The sequence below is a fragment of the Carettochelys insculpta genome, chromosome 5, assembly GCF_033958435.1.
Source record: "Carettochelys insculpta isolate YL-2023 chromosome 5, ASM3395843v1, whole genome shotgun sequence".
Classification (NCBI taxonomy): Eukaryota; Metazoa; Chordata; order Testudines; family Carettochelyidae; genus Carettochelys; species Carettochelys insculpta.
This window is the reverse complement of record NC_134141.1, coordinates 87,147,694-87,173,996: the sequence shown is the minus strand read 5'-3', so window position 1 is coordinate 87,173,996 and position 26,303 is coordinate 87,147,694. Positions and strand designations below refer to the sequence as shown.

General features: G+C 41.2%; 1 protein-coding gene across 3 annotated transcripts in view; it reads left to right on the top strand.

The window, feature by feature from the left end:
• Nucleotides 1–26,303, top strand: part of AP3B1 (adaptor related protein complex 3 subunit beta 1) — a 238,513-nt gene that overhangs the window by 87,969 nt on the left and 124,241 nt on the right. For 2 of the 3 annotated variants that reach the window (XM_074995450.1, XM_074995452.1), the window contains exons 8-14: nucleotides 5,584–5,736; nucleotides 9,377–9,474; nucleotides 10,771–10,825; nucleotides 10,909–10,980; nucleotides 13,857–13,919; nucleotides 14,396–14,461; nucleotides 14,799–14,931. In XM_074995450.1, coding sequence (XP_074851551.1) covers nucleotides 5,584–5,736; nucleotides 9,377–9,474; nucleotides 10,771–10,825; nucleotides 10,909–10,980; nucleotides 13,857–13,919; nucleotides 14,396–14,461; nucleotides 14,799–14,931 — 640 coding nt within the window. The remainder of the gene's footprint in view (nucleotides 1–5,583; nucleotides 5,737–9,376; nucleotides 9,475–10,770; nucleotides 10,826–10,908; nucleotides 10,981–13,856; nucleotides 13,920–14,395; nucleotides 14,462–14,798; nucleotides 14,932–26,303) is intronic. The other variant, XM_074995451.1, reaches the window with a different exon arrangement.

Sequence of the window (26,303 nt, the reverse complement as noted above, 5' to 3'; positions counted from 1 at the left end):
TGCTGGCGCTGGGCTCCAGGTGGCCCTTGTCTGGGTGAGTGAAAAGGCTTTGCCTCAGGCAGTGGTGGGACTGAGAGAGGGGGCTGGGGGGAGGCTTTGTCTCATGAGGGTCGGGGGGGCTCCCCAGGGGATCACTCCCAGAGCAGCCTCTTGCGGTACACATGGGATGTGGCCTTGCTGCTCTTGTGACAGCAGCGGTGGGGCTTGCCTTGCCATGCCAAGCCTTGCCATGCCAAGACCTGCACTTGCCCAGCCCTGCCCTCCTACTATATGCCTTGGGCAGGGAGGTGGAGGAGGGACTGCTGGGCAGGTGCAGCAGCAGCGCCCAGTTCTCACAGCCACCACCTCTGCTCCTTCTCAGGCACGTTCCTCATTTAGGTTAAACAGTGTAACCAGGTGGGCTGCACTTAGATAATTTATAAACATGTAGTGTGGGCCACAAAAAATTTGATCGGGCCCCATGTTTGACATGCTTGTACTAAGTTGTATTTATGAAAATAATTGTGTAGTTTGGTGTTTTTTAAAAAAGAAATGAATGTAATTATGCATTTTCACAAAGTAGAGCAAGTCTTACTTTAAAATTAGCTTTCTGTGACCCTCTTTTGATTGATTGATTGAACCAAGAGGATTCATGGTATGTGTGACTATCTTCTGCTCAGAGACCATTGCACTTCAAGCATGCTCACTTTCCATGTCCCTTGATAACTGTAGCATCTGCTCTTTTAGCACGGTGAGGCATTTGGTATTCAGTTGGGCTGTGTTGGCAGCTGGCATTTCCATTACAGCCAGAACTGATAGCACCACTTATTAGTAAGACTACCTGACGGCACATCCCATTATATGACTCCAATTTTTGTTGCTTATAACTTGGCCAAATGTTAACCATTTTGTTTTCAATTTGTTGTGGTAGGTGTCTGCTTCATATTGTTTGTGGTTTTGAAAACTTCAAACAAAATGGTTTAGCCTGTGACAAATGGTAATTTTCTGTAATGTTCTTGAAATAAATTATTATTTTAAGCTTATGTGTTAGTGTGAGTTTAGGATTCTATGTAACCACTTGGGACAGGAGGGGAGTGGGCGTGTGATGTGAGTCTTGGCAGGTAAAAGGATTTTATTGAAAAAGTGCCAGGTAAGAATGGACTTTTGGACAATAAGTATTAGGTAATTTCCTGGGGAAGGCCTAGGGAGGTAATATGGATTTGCCACAATTGGTTATGCAAATCTTCTGCTCTTTAAAGCTATGCTCTGATGTAAAGGTGTGTGCTGGTTATGTGTTTTTGGAGAGTGGAGGTGAAAGCTGTGTAAGAAATGAACGACATGTCGACCTGGTGGTACTGATTCTGGTTTTGAAATGGTTATGAACTTAACACACAGAGAAAATCCAAGTGTGGGTGTTGAAGGAATAACGTCTGCCAGAACTTGAGGTTTGAGTTGCAGTGACCTTTGGGTAAGCTTCTCAGCATGTGTGCCTCTTACTGTTTTCGTATGTTATTTGTAATGCTTTCATGTTAAGAACAAAGGTACTTGCTTAGAAAGAGATATGTGGCAACCTACAATTACACCATAGGCTTTGGAGAGAAAATTACACATGCACAGATGGTGGCAGGTGTAGGCAGTCTGGTGTCCTGGAAATATCAGTGTAGGAAGAGAATTGTGTTGCTTGGAAAAAGCCCAGTCAGGAGGACAAGAGATGCAGGTATCTGCCCCAGGGAGGTGACAGTTGAGAACCAGAAACATAAAAATGGATGCCCATGGTGGATGTAGCAGGGGGGTTACAGGTATAGTTGCCTTGTTTCACTTCATTAATCAATTTAAGAGGCAGAGCTTCCCCATTAAAATGGTGGTTGGTGGCATGAGCTGGCGTTTTGCCACAGGTGGCAATGGCTTTGAGTAAGCTTCCCAGCTGCAAGGGTGAGGATGGGTGGTGTTGAGCTCCCGCCTTGTGTGCTGGTAAAAGTTGTCTTGCATACCACTCTTGGCACCTATGCCAGAGGTTGATGACCCCTTACTTAGTCTTTTGAATGTAGGTAATTCAGACTACAGCTAGTTTTCCATTGGAAGAAGCAGATACGAGGAAAAAAAATTATTGTGGTAAAAGTGTTTTATCTTCCCTTCTTCTCTGTATCTATGCTATTTGGTAAGTTGTTTTGTTTTGTTTTTTTCTTCTCCTCCACCTCCTCCTCCTCCTCCTGTTACGTAATTTACTTGGGAATTAGAGATTGCTGTCATTTCATATTAATGACTAGGAAATTGGTATAAAGCATTAAATGAAGTTGCATATTATATGAATTCCACTATGTGAACATTTGTTAATAGTAGTGTTGCTTAACAGCAAGACAAGCTATCTCCATTGTTTTAAGGTTCAAGTAAATGTAAAGGTAGGACATGAATGGGGGAAATAAGTCGTTTTTGCATATTGATGACTAAAATTGCTACCTTTGATTCTGAACACATGTATAGTAAAGTAAGCAAAAACAGAATGTTTTTATTAGACTAATACAACTGAACTCCTGAAGAAATATGTTAGTGGACACTGCAAGGAGAAATATGGAAATTAAATAGTGTCAGTTTTAAGCGACACTTATTCTCAGGTTTTATGTAATCACTAGTTGCTGTGTGGAAGGGCCAGTGTAACAGCTTCATTATTGGAGCACCTAAAATATTTGCTTGTATGAATACCGTAAAATGCTAGATTTTGATGAATGTTTGTATTAAAATACTTTTTAAAATTGACTTATTTAGTGCACTTAGAGTATCTTGGCTTATAGCTAGCTTAAGAAGTCATTCAGGAATGGCTTTGACACAGAGGTGTAATTCAACTGCCATTTCATGAGAGCACATAAGAGAAGTGATTTCCTTATGAGTTGTGTATTCTAAAGAATTAAATATGACTGTGGTGTTTATGGGTGTATACTAACATAAGAAAAATCATACAAGGGCTTGAAGATTCAGAACTTAAGATTGTCTTAAACGCATAACTTCATGGTTGTTTTTAAAGCATAAGTCACATAAAGCCATTAAGTTTTGGAATGCAAACTGTAAATGTGAGAGAGCAGAATAATGAAGTTAGGTAATTCAAATTATAAATATTGGTTCAAGTACTAACCAGGTAATGCTGAACATGTACCTTCTGTTCTATAAAATGTACGTTTCTGCTCTTTGTGTAGTGAAATACATGTTACCCCAGATGCCTATATTAAATATAAAACAGCTGGTCCCTCTCTTATAAATATGGGAATGTTAGAAAAAGAAAGAAATAGTAAAAACTACTGGGGATAGGATTTAAACAGGACTTAAAAGCTGTATATTGGGAGTTAGCCAATTAAGAAGACTTAAACCAGGCATAAGGAAACTACTTTTCTTGCCGCAATAAAGAACTGTCTCCTTCATTGCTAGAAGTACTACAGGAGAGATCTTGGTAACTGACCAGTGGGTTGAATTTGAGTATTTGTTTTTTTGGAAGCTGAGTTTATATCCTAATCTTCTAGTTAAGTGTATCTCAAGCTTAACTACACCATGACTCCCTTCTGACAACAAAAAAGGAAGAGGAGATGGAGTGAGTGAGGGGCAATGCCCCAGAAAAGGGGGCAGGGCAGGAGTTTGGCCTCAAGGCAGGGCAAAGGCATTCAGTTTTCTGTGATCAGAAAGTTATCAACCCAGTGTGGGGCTGGTGTGGGGGGGAGGGCAAGCAGAAGAGGAGGGCAAGCCTGAGTCATGGTGCCCTGGGCTGGTGGGGGACAAAGCCCAGGGCGTCAGCCCTAGGCAGGGGGGCCTGTGGCTTGAGCCTTGCCTCCTCATAGTCAGGCCTAGGCAGTGGGGCTTGGGCTTGAGTCCTGGACATTCAAATGGGATCATGAGCTACTTTGGGGTCTTGATCTACAGTTTGAGAATTGCTGTTCTTGTCCATTAAATATGGGCTCATGGAGAAATCTGTGATTGATGGATGAGTGTTTAGTAATCATTCTGCAGGATCACCACTTTTGATCTCTGTCTTTGCTACATGGGTACGGTCAGGTACTTAAACATTAAAAGTGTCATTAGTTTTGGGTGCGATAGTGAAAGATTGGTTTGAGTCTGGCCTTAAAAATTGAATATGTATATTCAGTTACAATAGGTAAACACTGAAAACTATTGCAAGGTCACTTGAAACGTCTGTGGGTTACTTCATTCTAATTGCAATGAATGTCACAGGTGATTATTCCTTTGCTTGTTTTTGGGACGAGCTTATCACCAACTAAGAGAAATTATGTACACTCAAGCAAGTTCCTTTTCACTGGAGCTAATGGACCCCATACTTTTATTGGTGTGGCCTGTAAGAGCTACTGCAGTACAAATAAGATGAAGGAATAGTTCTGAAACTAACATTCTTTTTAGACATTCACCTTAAGCAGTAGTTATTTCCTATAAATAAGGTATGATTCAGAATGCAGATTAAAAACTACATCTTAAGAATGATTGAATAGACAACATGGGTGCCTAAGTATATGGCTGTGCTTTCTGTTGGATATACAAAGGAAATGATCCTTTTAAAAATAGCATGACTCATTTTGATTAGCCTTGTAATCTTTAAAAGTTAGAAAATAAATTACTTAACTGAAATATCTTTTGCTGTGTCTGGATTGTGGAATTATGGAAAAGGAAACCTGTTTGCAAAGAAGGGGCCAGATGCTTAACTGGTATAAAGTGGCCTAGTTCTGTTGATTTGATTGGAGTACATGGATTTATATCCCAGGTTGAGATCTGGTTTAGTATTCTAAAATCTGTTATTTGTGGTTTCCCTCTTGACTTTATTATTTATTATATTATTAAAAAGTTTGCCTTGGCACTATCAGAATGTGCACTCGATATTTTGTAAAACTATTTTTCCTTATTCATTATAGGTAAAAAAAAGTACAAAGATCAAGATAATAATTAACGTCTTTAAATGAGATATTTTTCTTGACTCAGCCATTTGAAGTGTAGCCAGGTCTCTGGGCAGCTCAGAACCTTTAATGAATTCTTGCAATTCTCCTGGTCAAATTAGTATCCTTCTGGTAGGGAGTTAAGACAAAGAGACTAAATAACTTGATCTGCAGTTCACAAGATCTGTGCCAAAGGTAGGAAAACCAGTCATAGCTTCCTAGGCCCCTGTAGTGCCTTGAGCATAAGACCATCGTTCCTCTGACTGTAGTTGTTTGCATGTGTGTGTAAGTAAATAACCGGGATCCCATTTTGCTTCATGTTGTTGTACCAGTACCTCACATCCTCAAATACTGTGAAGTTGAAATGGCTGAAGTTGATTTTCAGAAATGCCAGCTGCAATTCATAGACTTCAAAAGTGACCGTTATGATCATCTAGTCTAATCACCTACATAATGTCAGCCATAGAATTTCATCCAGTAATTTAACACTTATTTCTAAATATGCTTCACTGCAGAGTATATTGTTGTGATTGTATTCTTACATTCTGAACTAGCTGGGATGCCAAAAATAGGGGGAAAGGCTACTTAAATGCTCTATTTTGAAATTTGAAATTGTTTGGTTATAGATGCTTTTGATAAAACTTGATTGATTCATGTCTTTGTTGTAAATACTTCCATTAAGGATGGTGTTTTCGAAGAGTACAATGAGAAGGACTTTTACGAGTCTGATGAAGAACAGAAAGAACAGAAAATGAAGAAACCCTATGCTATGGATCCAGACCATAGATTGCTGATACGAAATACAAAACCCTTGCTGCAAAGCCGGAATGCTGCTGTATGACAAACACATTTGTGTCTCAAACTGATAAGTGTCTACCCTTCTAAAATGTTTTAACTGCATTTTAAAAACATTCAGGAGTAGAATATGCCTCCTGTCCCAATATACATAGAAAATATTATGTTATATTGTGTAGTTATACAATAATTCTGTTATAGCTAATGAAAACTAACCAGTTTTCAACTGCATGCGTTTAGAAGTGTGAAAGTAATGAAATCAATGGTCATGCTATGTGTTGCCTACTTATTCTAAAGAGTAAGAGGAGAATTAGGCAGTACAGTATCTGACAGCTGCTGTAGCACTTTGGGTTGTTTAGCTCCTCTGTTACATGTTGATGAAGACTCTCAAGGACAGCTGTAGGTGCTCATAATTTATTAGATGTCACTTTTGTTTGTGGTGGGAATTTTCAACGTAGCTTAGAGGAGTTAAGCACCCAAATCTTGAAAATCCCAGCTTGAGTCCTAGCTTCATTTTCCCATCAGAATTCTGAAGTGGCTAAAACTATCTGCACACTACATGCTGTATGTGTATGAGAGTTGGGTTAAATAATCTGACTTTCCATGGATGCACCAATCATTAAGGTCAAAATAAACTGTTAAGATTATCTCATCTGACCACCTGCATAGCACAAGCCATGGAATTTTATCCATTAATTTCTGCTGGACCATAATTTGATTGTACTGGTTGAACCCCTCTAGTCTGGCACACTCTCATCCGGCAACATCAGTAATCCATCATGATTTTAGTTAGCTGGTGGAACACTTATCATGGCTGTGGCCAAGTTTCCCGTTGTCCCATCAAATTTGTTTACAGCCACCAGTCCTGGCGCTCAGTGTTCTGTGCTGCTATTAGCTGTAATTGATCCCTAAAGTAAATCTTCTAAAATTCCAGTAAGCAGTGGAAGTGTGGGTAATGCTGCTAAACAATATTGACCTCCCATGGTCTGGCAAATTCTCTTGTTCAGCACCAGTCATGTCCTGAGGGTGCCAGACTAGAGACGTTCAACCTTTTTAGAAATAATCTTTTAAAAAGAGATCTAGCCTTGATTTACTGGCTTCAGGTGATGAAGAGTCTACGAAATAAATAGGTAAATTGTTCCAGTATCTAATTATGTTTGCTTCGTTCTTGTCTAAATTTGTCAAACTTCAGCTTCAATAATTGACCTTTTGTCTAGATAAGATTTTAAGTAATAGAGAACTTTTTTTTTCTCGCATGGGTATTTTTAGACCATGATCAAGTCATAGACTGCATTTACTTTTGGAAAGCTATCCATTAGCCAGTTTTTATCCCATTTAATAAGTGCTCCATTTATTTTGTATAGTGTTTATTATTTAATCAAAATACACTGTGACATTGTCAGTCAAATGCCTTACTGAAGTCTAATTATATTATGTCAACATAATTACCTTTATCAACTGAATTCGTAATTGCATCAGAAATAATCTAGTTTGTTCAGAGCATAAAATCATGGTGATTTGTTTATTGAATCATAAAAATGTAGGTATGGAAGGAACCACAAAATGTCATTTAGTCTTTCCCTCTGTTGTGAGACAGTACAGTGACATCCTTGAGGTATCTTTGTATAACATGTTCTTAAAAATACAGTAGATTCCCCGATTTAGGCATAGGTTGCATTCCTGGGCAACCATGCATGAGTCAAATTTTGAGCAAGTTGGGACCGAGTGGAAGAGGGGCCCTGTCGCCTTCAGGTCAACTGGTCTTAGCTGCACCTATCTCCCTGCTCCTGTGAGCAGCGGAGAGCCAGGAAACTGACCAGCACTGCAGATCTGGTCAGTTTCCTGGCTCTCGTGATTTTGACTTGCCTTATTCCAAGAAACGCGTAAGGTGAAATCATGTAAGTTGGGGTCTGCTGTATCCACTGACAAGGCTTCTACAACCTCCTTTGGGAAAATATTCCTGTGCTTAACTATCCATGTAAGTTAGTTTTTTTTTTTTTTTTTTTCCTCAATATGTAACCTAAATGTTCTTTGTAGCAGATTATTCCTTGTCCTACCTTCAGTGAACTTGGAGAACAGATCAGCATCTTCTTTACAACGGACTTAAATGAAAACTGTTATGAGGTCCTCTGTTTATCCTCTCAAGACTAAACACACTCAGTCTTTTTTAAACTTTTCCTCATAGTTCAGGTTTTCTAAACTGTCACATTTAGTTGCTCTCTGGACTTTCCCCAGTTGTCCATATTTTTCTTAAAGTGCAGTCTCCAGCACTGGGCACAGTACTCCAGCTGAGACCTAACCAGTGCTAAGCAGAGGGGAAGAATTACGTCCTGTGTCTTACATAGGACACTCACTTCAGAATATTCACCTTTTTTGCAACAGCATCACTTTGCTGGCTCATGTTCAGTTTGTGACTTGCTTTATTTTCTTTCCACACTGTCTCCTTTATGATGCTTTCCACGATTTTTTTCCTCCAGAGTATTAGGCTACCCTGCCTGTCATTAACTTTAGTCATTCCATGTACTTTTTTAAATGTTGGTACAACATTAGCTTTGTTATAGTAGGGGGATTTTAAAAAATCAATTATATTGTGTTTTGTGGTCTCCTACCTATGTTACTTGATTACATGTACCCACACAGGTTTTTGTTGTTGTTTATAGGTCCTTGTAGGGCATAATTAAAAATAAATGTCGTTGGATGAATTGATTAGTATGGGTAATGGGAAAAGGTTTTCCGTAGTGGTATTACTAGCTAAACTAGTTAATGAACAACTGTCATTGAAGCTGGACATAATGCAAATAAAAAGCACAAGCTTTACATAGATTTAAAGAAGATTTTTCATTTAATTTTTATTGATAAGGCTGTAAGTTCTGGTTTATTAAAAAATCAGTTTGATTGGAACTTCAGTTACATCTGATTATTACTGCTGAATGTAAGTTATTTATTAGCTTAGAATGCAGAAATTGAAATATCTACTGGCTTTTGAATCTTACCTCTTGGTATCAAAGAATATTTGCAAAAATAGCAAATTAAAACTTACTAGGTAATGGGTATGTAATTTTGCAGCCTGAAAATAGAGGCAGAGAGGAAGCCGTGCTAGTCTATACACTATCAAAACAAAAAGCAGTCAAGTAGCACTTTAAAGACTAGCAAAATAGTTTATTAGGTGAGCTTTTGTGGGACAGACCCACTTCTTCAGACCATAGCCAGACCAGACCAGACTCAATATTTAAGACACAGAGAACCAAAAACAGTAAGCAAGGAGGACAAATCAGAAAAAGATAATCAAGGTGAGCAAATCAGAGAGTGGAGGGGTCGGGGGGAAGGTCAAGAATTAGATTGAGCCAAGTATGGGGCTCGTCTGCATACTTGGCTCAATCTAATTCTTGACCTTCCCCCCCACTCCTCCACTCTCTGATTTGCTCACCTTGATTATCTTTTTCTGATTTGTCCTCCTTGCTTACTGTTTTTGGTTCTCTGTGTCTTAAATATTGAGTCTGGTCTGGTCTGGCTATGGTCTGAAGAAGTGGGTCTGTCCCACAAAAGCTCACCTAATAAACTATTTTGCTAGTCTTTAAAGTGCTACTTGACTGCTTTTTGTTTTGAAAATAGAGGGTGTTATATATTCTCTAATTACTTCCAGTTAGCAGATTTTCTGCATGTTAATGTTGTATTTTCAGGTGGTGATGGCAGTTGCTCAGCTTTACTGGCACTTGGCACCAAAGTCCGAGGCTGGCATTGTTTCTAAATCCTTAGTGCGTTTACTTCGTAGCAATAGGTGGGTCAAGCTTTTTTGTGGAACTTCTAGCAGAGCCTGCTAAACAGTTTCCCTTTCAGTTTTAAATTATAACTGGTTGTATATTATAAACTGCATCTTATTATGTCTAAGCTGATACTTGTATAAAAGCCTGCCAAAACCAGTTGGGATTTGGAGCAGACACTCATTTATATCACAGAACAAAATTTTTTGCAAGCCTCTGCAGTTATAATGTCCTTCCCACCCCCAATGACACAGAGCTTCCCCCTGCCGAAGGTCACCCATGTTCCCTCTAATATCTTGGGACCAACACAGCTATAACAATACAACTTACTTTTAAAGGGAAAATATTATTTATAAGTGTAATGATACAGCCTTTTTTTTTTTTTTTGACGTATCTTTCCAGAAACTAATAAAATAAAGGATTTGTTTAGGAGTTTTGAAGCCAGCATTGCGAAACATATAGCAAACCAAAAACTCAAGAAGGCCCCCGTACATTTCAAAATCGGAAGCTAAAAAGAAAATGTTTACTCCTTTTCTGCATTATAGAAGCTACTGGTTAGATAACAATTTGATTTCACCTAGTATTTGTGCTGCAAATATGGGATGGACAAAACTCGGAAGCCAAGAGCTGGTTTAAAATGAGTTGTCCAATGATAATCCTCTGTAAAGTGAGTGGCTTGGAGTGTATGCTGCTAGTCCCAAGCATGCGTTAGAGGCGGTGTGCATCTTGTGTTAAACTGAAGACCGCTGCAAAAAATGTAAATAGTTTTCTGTGCAAATATGTAACATTAGAAAGATATGTCGAATATTTTGACGATGAATATCTTGGTTCAGAATCTCAAAACGTGTAGACAAATTTGGGTGCTAATCTGACCCAGGAATTCAGGTCTCTATTGTAATACAATAGGGACCATCACTTGAAGTAGTGGTCTAGATCTGATTGAAACACTGATGGTTGGTTTCACCTCTTAGTGGTTGTTGCCAATAAGAAAGATTACCTTACCCACCTTATCTACCTTTTAAAAGTGACAGTCTTATTTTGGCGTTGCATCTTTCTATTAAAACTGATGAGGGACGTGATAGGTGTCACACCTCAACTTCTTATTTCTTTGGTATATTTGACTCTTTCTACAAGGCAAATATTCATGATGGCTTATACTCACAGAAGACATATTCATAGACGTTATTAGAAAATTCAGCTTAAAATCCTTTCAGCAATACATGTAAATGCATCCTTTTGGTCTGAATCTTTTTTTCTTTTATTTTAATATATTGTTCTCCAAATATGTTAATGTTAATGTCTTTGATTTCTAGGGAAGTGCAATATATCGTTCTGCAGAATATTGCAACTATGTCAATTCAAAGAAAGGTATGCCTTGCTTAGCATTTTCAAAATTATGCTTTAAATTCAGCATAAGCACAACTACTTCTACAATGGCTTTTATTTTTCAGGGCATGTTTGAGCCTTACCTGAAGAGTTTCTATGTTAGGTCAACTGATCCAACAATGATCAAAACATCAAAGGTATGTTCTATAAACATAGTATATGTTTTACATGTGCACTGTATGATTAGCTAGTCTTTCTAACAGGAAAGAAACATGCCTTTGACAGCTGTGAAACTCATCTCTCTCTGAACTCTTCTACATTTTCCAATATGATTTCTACAGATGTTATTGGGGGCGGGGGAAAGTGGGTGATTTCCAGGTACATTTGGCTACCTGAATGCGCTGAGGGGAGATGTTGTGTAAGATAGCAGTTTCTCTCTCTCTGAAGAAGGGTCTGCTTGGAGTTACTCTGATGTAAGAGGCAGATATGCTTTGTTTTTCCTTTTTAGATCTTGGTTCTTTACTATGAAGGAAAAAAATGTTATTCCCATGTTATAATTCAGGAAATTTGAGGTAGAATCTCACTGTATGTGAGAGGAAGTTGGGAAGAGAGGTAAGATTTAGTATTGTTCAGAATTTCACCTTTCTGGGCAGAGATGAACACAAAATTTAGGACTCAAATTTAGGACGTATGGTGTATATATAGTGTATGATTTAAGTCTTTTCATGCATACATGCTTGTACAGAATTCTTGAGCAACATTCCCTGTTAGGTATGTGGCCTCTCAGGAGAGATTCACATGCCACCTAGCTCATTAGCAGAGTGTCCATGGCTAGGTTTTTTGTTTCAACAGGTAGTGCACATTCCCACATGCCTCAGTGCACCTAAAATTATTCCACATGTGGGAAAGATGAGTGAGCATTACTTTTTAGTTTCATCTGTAGAGTTGAACCCCAAACCTGGAGCTTCAGAGACAGTCACTTAACCTTGCTGTTTAGTGTTTTCCAATTTCAAAATAAATAAAATAATTGAACTGGAATGCTAAATATTTGACTCCCTTTCTTAATAAGTTTTTGTCATCTTTTCCTCAGCAGGGGTTTTACTAAGGCCCAGAGATCTGAGACAACATTAGAAGAGTTTTCCTAACTTAGTTCTGTCTTAGGTGGTTAGAGAGTTCCTGATTTTCGAGGGGGACAGACCAGAGAACAAATCCTAGTACAAGTTGACTGTTTAATATGAAACTCCAAGTTCAGGGTTTACAGAGGAAGCTAGCCTTTTTTAAACTGGTGAATTGAGACCTTATGGCTTCTTTGAGCACTCAATTGTTAAAATTAGGAGGTGCCTGCTAATTGGGGAATAACTGTGTGTGTTTTTTAAAAGAAGAGGGTTGGCCCTGCAAGTCCCACATATTTGATAGGACATGTGATGTTTCAACAAACTGTTACACACAAACAAAAAATGGAGTGCAGAAGCATGGAATGTTTTGGGAGAGAGAAGTTCCTCTCACTACCTACATATTATCTACATATTATAAAAATATTAACCATACCCTTCATTTCTGAAAAGTACACTTTACTAGGACTGCTGATACACACTAGTCCTGTATTATTCTTGGTACTTCAGTCATATTTTTTAACTAACAGCTTATAATAAAACACAAAATAAGGCATCTCTCCTTTCCGTCTCCATGTTTGGTGTGGATATAGGACATTCTGGAATAATTTACAAGGTGATTAAATTAAGGCCCAGGAAGACGAGAAAATGCTAACCATTATTTAATGTAACATGTAGTGTTTCCAAAAGGTTAATTGGTTCTAAATTCTTTTACACATCATTAGAAAAGCCTCTGAGTTCAAAACTAACACCTAAAACTCAAATGCTTGAGTATGCAGAAGTTGGGCAGTTTGTTTTTCTATTAAGACCCAGACAAGTAGTCAAAAGTCTTCTAAATCCAGATGCCTGTCTCATTCAGTTACTGAGGCTTAGTCTACACTACTGCAAGCCATCTAAGTTGCACAATTTCAGTTATGTGCATAGCATAGCTGAAGTTGACATATTTAGATACCATGGTCAGCTGACTGCTGATGCTCTCTGATAGACTTACTTTCCTCTTCTTGTTCTGATGGAGTACAAGAGTCGATGGGAGAGTGCTGCCTGTCAATCTGGCTGCTAGTGAAGGCAGGCCTTCAATTCATATTGTCAGCTGTTTCCCTTCACTAGAAGTCCTTTTCTGGATTTGTTCTGCATTTAGATTGCGTGAGAGGTTCCAAAGTAGGGAACTTTTCCTGCTTGAGTGTTGATACTGGCTTGAAGTATGAAACTTCTGCTGATTTACACAGGTGTAGCATATCAACAGTGATTTTATCCTTCTCCTCATCAGACATTAGGGAGACACTTTTTGAGGCTGGGATGTCGTTTGTCTAAACAGAATTTGATGAATGGTAAGGAGGCATCTGTTTCTCTGAAATAAGGATAAATGGCCGTTCGCCAGAATGGGTAGGAATGGTGTCCCTAGCCTCTGTCTGTCAGAAGCTAGAAATGGGTAAAAGTGGAGGGATCACTTCATGATAACCTGTTCTTTTCATTCCTTTGGGATACTTGGCATTGGCCACCGTCAGAAGACAGGACACTGGGCTAGATGGACATTTGAGCTGATCCATTCTTGCCATTCTTATGTTGTGACTCTTGATTACAGCTGCTTTGAACGTCAGTTACGGAAAATTCATTCATTGCTGTCTAGCACTTTATCACTTTCTCAGCCTGATATGTCCTATGCTTTTTCTTTGTTTAGTTTACATCATTTTGGAAAACACGCAACCAACTGTATTTCCAAAACACTTGTAATACAGTGGTGCTATGTATAGCTACAGCTAGTGGGAAATGCATAACCGCAAGCTTTGAAAGCGCATTCCTTAGGTTTTGGAGGATGTAAACATTTCAATGTACTTCAGATTTCTGTTAAGTTTTAAGTACTACTTTTCCTGTAGATAAAGTACAATATGCATGTAATTTCTTCAAAAAGTCTTCTACTTAGTGTAAACAACTTATAATAAAATAATGATTCTCTCCTTCAGCTTGAAATCTTGACAAATTTAGCAAATGAGGCCAACATATCAACACTACTTCGAGAATTTCAGGTCTGTGCAAAATTCAAGAGTATTTTTCTTGCATAAATTGCATTGTGTTATTTATTACATATAGTCTGTAAATGAACTTGGAAAAATTCAAATGGTAGTTCTGTTGCTATAGAATGTGTTCTTTTTATGAAACTGAGACCACATTGAGCTTTGCTGGGATTTAGAATTATTTTAACTTTTGCTTTCAATGTTTCTGCAAACTGTTACCAGTTGTAGAAAGGCAAAAATGTGAAGAATGAAACTCAGCTGTTTTAAAACAAATCCTGCCAACTGAATTCCATTCTTAAGCTGGGTTAAGATAATGTTCTAGAGTCAACATTTGGTTACTGTCACTGGATGCTAATGCCTCTTCTTTAAATAACTGCAATGGAGTATAATGTTTTTGATTGTATTTTCCTTTTGCTTCATACATCTTTGCCAGATGTGCAGTCTGTAGTATCAACTACTGGTATTCTTTCTCTCCTCTCTTCTGGCAGCTGTTACCATTTCTCCAGTTCTCAGACTTGGCTTTCCCAAAAGAAATGGGTTCTCTTTTCAGGCAGGTTGGTTATTCGTAGCTTTACAGATGCATCTAGTTAAATGAACTGAAACCTCTTCGTCAATGCCTTTAGCCTTGCACTCAAATTAATGTTTGCTTTTAGATAATTGCCCTCCACACACACTCCTCCTCTAGCTGGAGGTCTCCATTGCTACAAATGAGAGACGCTGGCAAGACAATATGTAAAATAGCATATGTACAAGGTAATAGCATAATTTCTAATGTGCAATGTAGTTTGGTAAATTACATTTACTCAAAGGTACATTTAATATAGATAGTAAGGTAAGTTTCTGGTTAATAAGACCATTGTGTTGACTAACGGAAATCCTGTCTTTTTCCAGACCTATGTGAAAAGCCAAGATAAACAGTTTGCCGCAGCTACAATTCAGGCTATAGGCAGGTGTTCAACTAACATCTCAGAAGTGACTGACACATGTCTGAATGGCCTAGTGTGTTTGCTGTCCAACAGGGATGGTAAGTTAACTGTTCCATTTGTGTTTTTGGGTGATAGTAACTTGAATAATGATCTTGGCTGGATCCACAGGTCACAAGAGATTAAAAAAGTATGTTGAATCATGATTTCTGTTTGAAGTCAGTTAAGTGGATTATGGAGTATGAAACGCAGCTTGACAATAGTAATACTATGTGACTTATCCTGTGGTTTGAAATTGTTTTCATAGTTGGTGACTCCTCACTCTGGTTTAGACAAAGCAATGCATTACTCTGTTTTCTTGTGCATTGACACCCATAATTGCCAGTAATTTAAAATGTCCAGTGTTTCTCACAGAGAACAGTAGTTTAACGTTTTGTTGAATAGTACGTTCAGTTGTATTAAAAACAGTTAGCCTGAAGAGGGTGCTGAAAGCAGGGGAATGGCATTTTGTACATATAAATGGTGAGATCAAAAGGCATATTAAATAGTTTTGTGATAGGCAATGCCAAACTTGGTTTGGTTTTGTAGTTTAGTTTCTTGTTAATTTTGTACACAAAATGGAACAGTTATAAGTTGCTTAGGTGCACAAGGAATGTATATAGGCCGAATAGAAAAGTTACAGCAAAACACTACAAATCTGCCTTTGATAAAGGCGCTGGTGGTACATGAAATTGTAGAATAATCAGAGAGGTGTTGAATGTCAAAATCTACATTGAAATACTCAAGTCTTCAGAGGAATTAGCTTTAAAGATTGAGAGCTAGTCTGTCCTGGCTGGTACGTCATCACTGTTATTCTAGGTACAGTGAGCATTGGTTTATCAGATCTGGTGATCACACATTATATCTATTCCACCTCCCCGAGAAGCATAAGGGAAGTCAACGAGAGACGCAGTCCTGTTGACACAATGCAGTGTAGCCTCGGAGGTAGGTGGATTTAACAATGGCCACATCAGTTGTGTTGCGTGACTTAGATCGATTTACCCAAGACAGTGTAGACCAGCCAAACTCAGTAACTCTGAATAATGGTATAGAAAAGGAATAAATAATAATCCTCAAAACATAACAGTTATGTTTGTTAATTCTTGTTTAGGCAACTAAGAGGCCTCATTAGCATCACTGAAAGAAAAATAAGCTCCTATTGTTGTCATTTATGTCAGTGGGATTTTTGAGAGCTTATCACTTTTAAAAAATACCTAAATATACTTTCATGTTGAGATCTGAACATTTTGGCTATTGTATCTTTTTCCTTGGCGGGGGAAGGAGGGAGGGAGACTCATATTGTACAAACATTAATTATTTAGCTTGTTTTTTGTAAAGGCAAATGAGACCGTAGCTTAATTCAGTCTCTAAAAGCATCACTGTTTGAATATGGTTTTCAGTTCCTTATATCCATGTTTTTCATTTTTGTCACTGGAGACCCTGAATAACACAACATAGGTTTTTCGTCTCTTCTTACACCCACTATCTTTCTGGGTAAATGAAAATGTTTCTTCCAGCATGCTCCTGCCTTTAATTCATGTTAGTATAGAATATTTTTATCCGTCTAATGGCAAAATGAACATCAGCCCAAGTTAAAGATTTCTTGGTCATTTCTGAACAGCTTTGTTCACCCAGTATGTGTCCAGCTACCAGGATATACAATAATTATACAGGTTGTCTTCTCCCTGCTTACAGATTTAATTGAAAGTAATGAGCATCCTCTCATGACGTTTTCAGCTTTCAGAAGTTTGTGATGCCCCTTTTTCAATCATATCTAAATCAGAGGGGCACAAAGGGCGGTTGCCCCGGGGCCTGGCATTTCAAAGGGGCTCGGTGCTCCAGCCATCAGCCCTTAGAAATGCCACAGCAGTGCTGTCTCACTGCTCCGTGCATGGATTTTGGGGGTGGGGGTGGAGGGGCAGCAGTGGCAGCAGGCGCTTTTGTCCTTAGCCCTGCCCCTCCTGGAGAAAGGGATCCAGGCTTCCTTCAGACCTGGGCCTGTTGTGGCTGTCACTGCAAACAGGTGTTGAAAGGTTCTCGGCACTTTTTATTAAGCATCTCTACTGATTCTTTGCTCCATATCTCTGCAATAACTTCCTTTTTGCTTTTTTTCAAATATTTGATCACATGTAATTGATTATACAAGATGGTACAAGGAACCCTTAGTTGCCCATGGTATACTGGTGCAGGGATATACTATAATTTGGAGTCAGGGCACCCACGAATGTGTCTGAGTGAGATGAAGTTTTGGTCATGATCCAGCTTACTGTACACTTTTTGCTGAGTTTCAATTTTGAGCAAATCTTCACAAACTGATTTACAGATTTTGTGAACAGAAGCTTTTACATTATAGCATTTTTACCTACACAAACAAAACAGACTCCAACCTGAATTACCTCTTCTCTCCTTTCCAAGCCTCGTATGGCAAGTCTTAGAATTGGTCTTTCTCATTTCCTTGTGCTTTCCTCAGCACATCAGATGTTCTGATAGCTCGCCTGTCTTATCTATGAAAATTCCCACATGATTGCTACATTTCTTGAAACAGTTGCTTTGCTAAGGTGGGTTCTTTGTTCCTGGTCCCATTAAGATTGAGAAATTTGTATCAAACATGTTGGAGCTGGACAAGATATGAAGCTGCCACTTTGTTTTATCCTGAGTGTGCAAACTGGATTTTCAGCAAGTTTTCTTGTTTGGAGGCCACCAAGCTGTTTTTTCATTTCAGGTTGCACTAAACGTGTACAAGTTCATTGTTTTTTAAGACTCTAGAGTATGAAAATGCAATTACAGTAAGCAGAAGCAATGAAGGGTCCTGTGGCACCTTTTTGACTAACAGAAAAGTTTTGAGCATGAGCTTTCGTGAGCACAGACTCACTTCATCAGATCAGTAAGCAGAAGTTTAACATTTACTTTCCTGGTAGATAAATATCAGTGTGAATAAGTATTCACTTTACTTCATAATAGGAATAAAACTGGAGCTTGTGCTATCTTCTCTATCATTAATAAAATAAAAAAGAACTTTAACTGCGCATATTGTATTGCATAACATATTCAGTAAAAGCCATGTTACCTGGAAATCTGCTAACCAGCATGCTTGGTTAACAGGCACTCCTGCCCGGGGCATCTGTCGCCAAGCTGTCGGAGTGGGGATCTGTCTGGGGCAGTCTGCCGGGGTGCCTGCTGCCAGCCACTTGGCGGGGGCTGGCAGCACTGAAGGCTGGCTTCCTGGCTGGGGCCTGACACCAGAGTGGGGCCAGCATCCCCACTCTACTGTGCAGAAAATTTGATTATCTGGCAACCCTCATTCCCTAGGTTTGCTGGATATTCAAGCTTCTACTTTATCTTGAACTTAATTTAAGGGTCAAGGTCATGCGTTAGCTGAGGAGTCTAGTAGGGGAGTATCAACAAGGTGAGAGCTTGGAGTATAGAAAAGGTTGTCACATAGCAACACAACCAGCAAGTGTGTTACAAAGAAAAACGGTCTGACATTTAGTTCTAGCTTTTTGCATACCTTTTCATTGTCTAAAATAGTTGGTTCATACTGCCTTCCTGTGGTTCAATTAGGCTGTACCCTCCAAATGAGTATATTTGGAATGAATATATCTTAAACTCTTTTGAAATGCCTTTTACACAGATTCTTTAATATGCATGAAATAGTCTCTTCAGTGTCATATTTAAGTGCTTCACCCACTGGTTAACATTTATAACTAATGAACTACATTTTCCTAGTCAACTCCATCTATCATAAAAAAAAAATTGCACTACAAGTTGGAGCTTCATTCAGAACTCTTGTTTTTCCCAGTACCATTTTAATATTCTGTAAATTCTTTGTAAATAATTTGTTTGTGGTTTTCTGAATGATGCTGTGGTGACTAAATTCTCATTTGGGAAATTACTGTAGTCTGTACCATTCAAATCAACTCACAATGTGATTTTTTTTTTTTAGTTTTATTTTCAACTACATCACCAAGGATTACTAAAATAGAATTTTGTGTGGCTGAACACAGTTTGGTTTTGATGAGTTGTGATAAGTCAAAGGCATTTTTAGTGATCTGTCTATCCTGAGTTGAATACTCATTCCGATACCATTCCATACCAATTTTCCTACCAACTCAGGCAAGTGACTTGGTTCAAAATATCACCAGTAAACACGTACTGATTATACGGTTTCACTCCAGCCCTGTAATTTATTATGACTAATGACCATGAATAATTAAGGAGTTATTTTGAGATGCCCATGCCATGGCAGCACCATCATCTTCAGAAGTTAGGCATCTGCCTTTGTATCTGGGGTTAAGAATGTGCACAAGAAAATGAGGTGGAGTTAGTTTGATCCATTCTCTTTTATTGCCTGTAGTTTGTTTCTTGTGAGGCATTTCTTTTTTTCTGTGCCTCTTAAAATGCCTTCCAGATTTCAACAGTATCAAGAATGCAGCAACAATTTCTCTGAAGTTTAAGGTGATATATGATAGGTTTTGGTAAACTGAGCATGTCCTCTGTGTTCCTCTTTTGTCCAGTGTTAGATGATTTGGATGAGATACTTCCATCTATTTAATCATGGTTTTCTTCACAAAATTGTATGAGAATAGGTCAGTTGTTTATAAATTGTTCAAAACAATAAACCACAGAATTCTATTTAACATTTTCAGGCAGAATTCTTTCTTCAAAAATGAAGCATAATGATTGTTACGGAAGTGTTTTATGACTTCAACATTTTATTTTATTTCTGGAGAAGATGTACTTAAGTCTTTGGCTAAAAGATGTACTAAATCGGCACTGCAGCCACATGTTATTAAGAAGCATGCTTCAATTTCTTTTAAGTATCTTCTTATCTTTGCCACCTTTGCAACCTTGTCTGTGCACATAACAGCTGAATTTTTTTTTCACAATTTATTACAGCTTTCACTGCAACTTCTTTTAAATATTCTTTTGTATGGGCATTTCCTGATGTATCTGTTTGTTTCCGAAAGATATGCAGCCTTGTCTTCTGTTGTCACGTGAGCACATATTTGTGGATCTTCATGTATGTTGCTCACACATCGTCTTAAATTGGCAACTTTCCCCTCAGTATTTCTTGCACAGTCTTCAAGTTCCTTCCCATACATTGTATCTAGCCAGCTTCTACTTATTTTTGCTCTACCAGGTGGAGTGTAGCCTGGTTATAAGGACTCAACCATATAAATGAAAGTGTTTATTGTTAAAAATGTTAGAAGAAGAATTTGTGGCATAAATTAACCATGCAGTCTTTTCATCCATAGTATCTTGTTGGTATTTGCTGGTGCTTTAATACATACCCTTCCATGGTGCTGGTTTTACTAGATAATTGAAATCTTTTCCTTACTTCTGAAACTTTGTCTGAAATACATTTAGTTGCAGCACTGCTCCTAAAAGTACCAATGGTTAACGCTAAAGTTATTGAGGATAGACAATCTGTATCTCTTACATTTAATTGGGATTCTGAAACAAAATTCAAAATGATTTTGAATAGTAGTTCTTTTCACTCTTATTCAGTTGTGTTTTTTTTCCTTCAGTCAGCGCGCAAATCTGATTCCAAGTTACCAAAAAAATTAAGACTGACTGCGCTTGGAGTGCATTTCATTTGGAGTAAGCCCTATGAACTCACCTGGCATGTGATATTTTTTTTGAGAAAATATGTCCTGGGTGGGGTTCCCTTGGGAAAGCTGAGTTGTGCTGAAGTAAAGTAGGGAATAGGCTTATAGCATTACTACTATGGTGGGTGACCATGATATTTCAAGGTGGGGGGGCATGTGTTATGTAGTGTAAAATAAGAAAATAACACTCAGTGGCGACTGGCAACTCTAGAATTCTCTTATTGCAGCTTTCTGTACTGTGTATTTGGGTGATACATTCTAAACCTAGTTAGAAAATTAAACACGTCACAAGGATTAGTTAAACTAAACTTTTTTTCTTCTTCGAGTGGTCCCTGTGGGTGCTCCACAGTGGGTGTTGGGCTCGCCCTGGCGCCGCAGATCAGAAATCTTTAGCAGTCTCCGTCGGGTCACGTATGTGCCGATGCGCGCTGGCCCTTTGCACGCCTTCGGTCACATGCGCGATCCAGTCCCCGCCAGTTCCTTCTCAACCGCCAACGGCTGCAGATGGATTCCACTCAGGCTCCAACGCCTGAGAAAGATAAAACTATCTCTTGATTTTGTTTATCTTGTTAATAGTTATTACTTTGATAGTTTTAGTTAGCATTGTTAAAGTTGTTTTCGTTAAATGTAGATATAGTTAAAAAAAAAAAAAAAGAGAGGGAGAAAGAAGAACGGAGGCAGCCGCCTTAAGCGGTCTGCTATCCTAAAAGCCGCGAACGTTGGTTTATTCCAGGACGGATTAGCTGTTAAGTGCCCCATTAACATTCAAAGACTAAACGCGCGGGCCGAGATGTCCTCGCTAGGGTTTAAGAAATGTGCGTCATGCCGCGTGGCCGTGCCTGCCTCAGATGGGCATAGCAAGTGCATTCGTTGCCTTGGGGAGGCCCACATTCCACAAAAGTGTCTTCACTGCTCCAAGCTGACGGCCAGAGCCAGAAAGGAGAGGGAGATGAGTCTGAAAATGATTTTATTTGATAAGGCCCTCCAACCTGAACCATCGGAGAAGCCCCATAAGGAGGGGCCCTCAGGGTCGCACAAGAGGAAGGCGGCTTCCCTAACCTCCTCTGTACAAAAGAAAAGGAAGCTTTCTCCAGCTCGATCCTTGCCGGTAACACCTGTGAGCAGGACGAGCGGAGCACAGGCCTCTGACCCACGGGCTGCTCAAAGCGGGATGACCGTAGTGCATGCAACTGCGCCGGAGCTTCCAACCATTAAGCAGTTGGCACGGGGGGCGCCGCAGGCGCCGTCATCGGCGGCACTAACTCCCATGGCACCAAGCCCTGGGGCACTGACGGCCCCAGATCAGGGGCACCCGGCACGGGACCCAACGGTGCTGGAGGAAGCTATCCACGCGGCGCCATGCACAGGGGCACCGAGCGCAGCACCCACAACGGCGCCGACGTCCCCGGCATGGGAAGGGGCGGTGCCTGCTTCGCAGGGACGGGGAAAAACAAAGGCTAAAACACAGCACCACAGCCCATCCCCGGAGGCCACCGCATTGCTGTTATCGCCTAGCTCCCCTCCCCCAGAAATACATTGGGCAGCAACTCCAATGGCCTGCTTCAGACCTCCATCCCCGTTCCTTCAACCACCATCCCCCTGGCTCAGACAACCTTCGCCAATCTCCAGTAGGGACCCCTATGAATACTATCACAGAGCATCCCCACTGCTGTCAGCGTCATCACGGAGGTCACGCTCGTCTAGACCCCATGCGTACGTTTTCCAATCATGGTCTAGATCCCCATCACCGGGCCCTGGCCCCTGCTGTTATGGCCATCCCTACCATACTGAACACTGGCACAGGGGGTCCAGGTCCAGGGGTAGATCCCCACCCACACCTCGCCAACACCCCTTCACACAGTCTCACCCCGTGAGAAGGACACAGCCTCCCCAGGCGGATGTTGGTCCACAGGCCCTGGACCTCCCCTCTGAATCCTCAAAAGGGCAAGCATATGAACAAATCCAGGAATCGAAGGAATTAGGGGAGGTATATCATAGCGATGCTTCTGTGTCCTCCCCAGATGAGGGGACTGTCCCCGGGGATATTCCCGCCCCCCCCCGGACGACCTTAGGCAATTCCAAGAACTATTCAAGAGGGTAGCACAAACACAGGACATTCACATAGTGGAGGTGCAGGAGAAACATCATAAACTCCTGAAAAATTTAAGACCCCTGGGTTCATCTAAGATCGCTATCCCACTAGATGAAGCTATTATGGAATCAGCCACCAACGTATGGCAGACTCCAGCATCCACCCCTCCCACAAATAAGAGGGCGGATAAAAAATACTTTGTTCCAGCCAAGGGCATGGAATTCCTGTTCAGCCACCCTCAGCCAAATTCACTGGTAGTTGAATCATCACAGCAGAGATCCAAGACACCCCAATATAAATCAGGAGGATCAGAAAAAGATGCGAGGAAATTAGACACGTTCAGTAGGAAAGTCTATTCCTCCTCTACCGTACTACTCAGAATGGCAAACTATGTAGCACACCTGTCAAACCACAACTTTGACAATTATTCCAGACTTGCTTCCCTCATGGATTTCCTTCCAGAGGATAAGAAACCGGTGCTAAAAGTGATCGTCCAAGAGGGCTACGCAGCCTCACGGAGTCCAGATTGCCCTGGACGTGGCAGACACGGCAGCACGCTCCACAGCCACAGCAGTGGTAATGCGTAGGGAATCGTGGCTCCAGACGTCTGGCATTCCCAGAGATCTGCAAACAAAAATCGTAGACCTTCCATTTGATAAACAGAAGTTATTCGCAGATTCAACTGACTAGGTCGTATGCTCCAGCAAGGACTCGAACCACGCTTAGGACCCTGGGTATATATACCCCTCTGTACAGGAGGAAGAAGTTTTACCCCCAGCAAAGGTGCTATGCTTATCAACCTCAGCGTACACAATACCAACAGAGTTATGACCAAGGGCGCCACCACCAGCAGCAACAGTATAGGGCCCCCAGACGACGCCCCCAGCAGGGTCGCGCACCCTCGGGGCAAGCCTTGAGACAGCAAGTTTGATGGGTATGTCGAGGACTGCAATATCAACACCATCCCTCAATGCCAATCCCAACACATGTTCCACCATTGGCTTAAACCGTTCTACTCTCAATGGCAAAACATCAGCACAGACAAATGGGTACTGGAGATTATAGCCATGGGATACGTGATCCCCTTCCAAAAACTACCTCCACCGAAACCGCCCATCCAGTCCTCCTTCAAGGACCCCTCCTACGAGACAAGATTAAAGCAGGAGGTGGACCATCTCATGTTCATAGGGGCGGTGGAGAGAGTTCCAGAACAATTCCGAGGGAAAGGGTTCAACTCCCGGTACTTCCTAACAGAGAAGAAGACGGGGGGCTGGAGACCAATCCTGGACCTATGGGCCCTCAACCGGCATCTGCGCAAACAGCATTTCAGGATGATTACAATTGCCTCCATACTTACGGCATTGGACAATGGAGACTGGTTTGCAGCCCTCGACTTGCAGGACACGTATTTTCATATAACTATTCACGTGGCACACAGACGTTTCCTCCGCTTCACAGTAGGCAGGGAGCACTTCCAATACAGAGTTCTTCTGTTCGGTCTCTCTTCAGCACCCAGAGTGTTCACCAAAACACTGGCAGTAGTATCAGCTTACCTACACAGACAGGGTGTGTTCATTTTTCCATACCTGGACAACTGCCTACTGAAAGGGGCCTCAAAAGCAGAGATCCTATGCATGACACACATCACTACAAACACATTCACCTCGTTGGGCCCAGTTATCAACCTCTCGAAATCAAAGACTGAGCCTACGCAGAATACAGAGTTCATAAGGGCACGCATAGACTCTACTACATCAAGAGTATACCTGCCTGAGGCCCGTTTCTGCACCATCAGATCCCTGGTACAAGTGATGACGTACAGCCCCACGGTGCCAATCCTAACATGTCTACAACTGTTGGGGCACGTGGCGACCACCACGTTCGTGGTACAGAATGCCAAGCTGCATATGCGGGGCCTGCAGCATTGGCTGGCGAGCGTTTACAAACCGATAGTCCATACCATCCACAGGGCAGTATCGCCCACAGCAGAGGTGCGCCGGTCTCTGGCGTGGTGGGCAGATCTCAAGAACTTAGTAGTAGGGGTGCCCTTCCAGCCACAAATTGCGATTTTTCTTATGACAGACGCATCCCACATGGGATGGGGGGTGCACATCAGCAACAAAGTAACTCAGGGGCTATGGTCCCCTGTGTAAAAGACATTACACATAAACATACTAGAACTCAGAGCAGTGTTCAACGCGTGCAGACGTTTTCGGAAATACCTGCACAGCAAAGTAGTCGGGATAAATACCGACAACGCCACCACCATGTGTTATATCATCCAGCAAGGAGGGGCCAGATCCTGTGTGCTATGTGCGGAGGCAGTCCGGTTGTGGAACTGGTGCGTTGCCAACAATATAACGCTGAAAGCCTCATACCTACCCAGTGTCCACAACGTGAAGGTGGACCAGCTAGGCAGGCGATTTGCGCTCATGCACGAGTGGCAGATCCACGCCGATCTGCCCCAACAAGTTTTTCACAAATGAGGGGTTCCCCAAATCGATCTGTTTGCCACTTAAAACAACAAACAATGCCCTCAGTACTGCTGCAGAGCAGGCATAGGACAGGGATCCTTGGGGGGACACCTTCACGGTGCCATAGAAGGGCCCTCTACTTTATGCGTTCCTTCCCACGTCACTCATTCACAAGGTTCTAGAGAAAGCCAAAAGAGAGAGAGCACGCATAATACTGATAGTCCCAACCTGGGACTGACAGCAATGGTTTCCTCTACTTCTGCGCATCTCATGCCGCCCGCCACTCCCCCTACTGGTAGTGCCGGACCTTCTCACGCAGGCTCAGGGGTCCATAGTGCACCCACACCCTCAAAGACTCCGCCTACAGGCATGGCTAATCCATGGCTCAGCGCCTTAGAGCACATGTTCGGAGGGAGTGAAATGCGTCTTGGAGTCCAGTTGAAGGACTTCCACCAGAAGGACTTACGCGCAAAAGTGGAAACGATTCATCTGCTGGTGCTCTTCCAAGCAGTTGGCCCCTCAGGGCGTCCCTATAACTGCAATTCTAGACTACCTGCTGGAGCTAAAACAAGACGGACTCTCCCTATCTTCTCTAAAGGTCCATCTTGCAACTATATCAGCGTTTCAACATAAAGAGGAAGGACCAACCATATTTGCTCATCCTATGGTCACACGGTTCTTAAAGGGGCTGGTAAACCTGTACCCCCCCTTGGAAACCGCTATCACCGTCGTGGAATTTGGACTTGGTCCTCCACACACTTTCGGGACCACCCTTTGAACCATTGGCTACGGTACCCCTCCGGCTACTTACCCTGAAAACAACCTTCCTTCTCGCCATCACATCAGCCCGCAGGGTGAGTGAACTCACAGCAATAATGGCAACGCCACCCTGCACAGTATTCTCAAAAGAAGCGGTGATCTTACGATTACACCCGGCTTTCCTTCCAAAGGTTTCCTCAGAGTTCCACATTAACGAAACAATAGTATTACCCTCATTTTATCCTAAGCTGCACAACTCCAGCAAAGAGGCATGGCTGCACCTCCTAGACGTAAGGAGGGCGTTGGCCTTTTACATAGACAGAACTAAGTCCTTCTGGAAAACAGACAGGCTCCTGGTGTCTCTTGCACCCAGGTTGAAAGGGGAGGGCCTATCCTCACAAAGAATTTCAAATCACATCATATCCTGCATAAGACTGTGCTATGAGCTCAGTAAGACCCCTCTGCTAGTTCCGCCCAGAGCTCTCTCCACCAGAGTGATG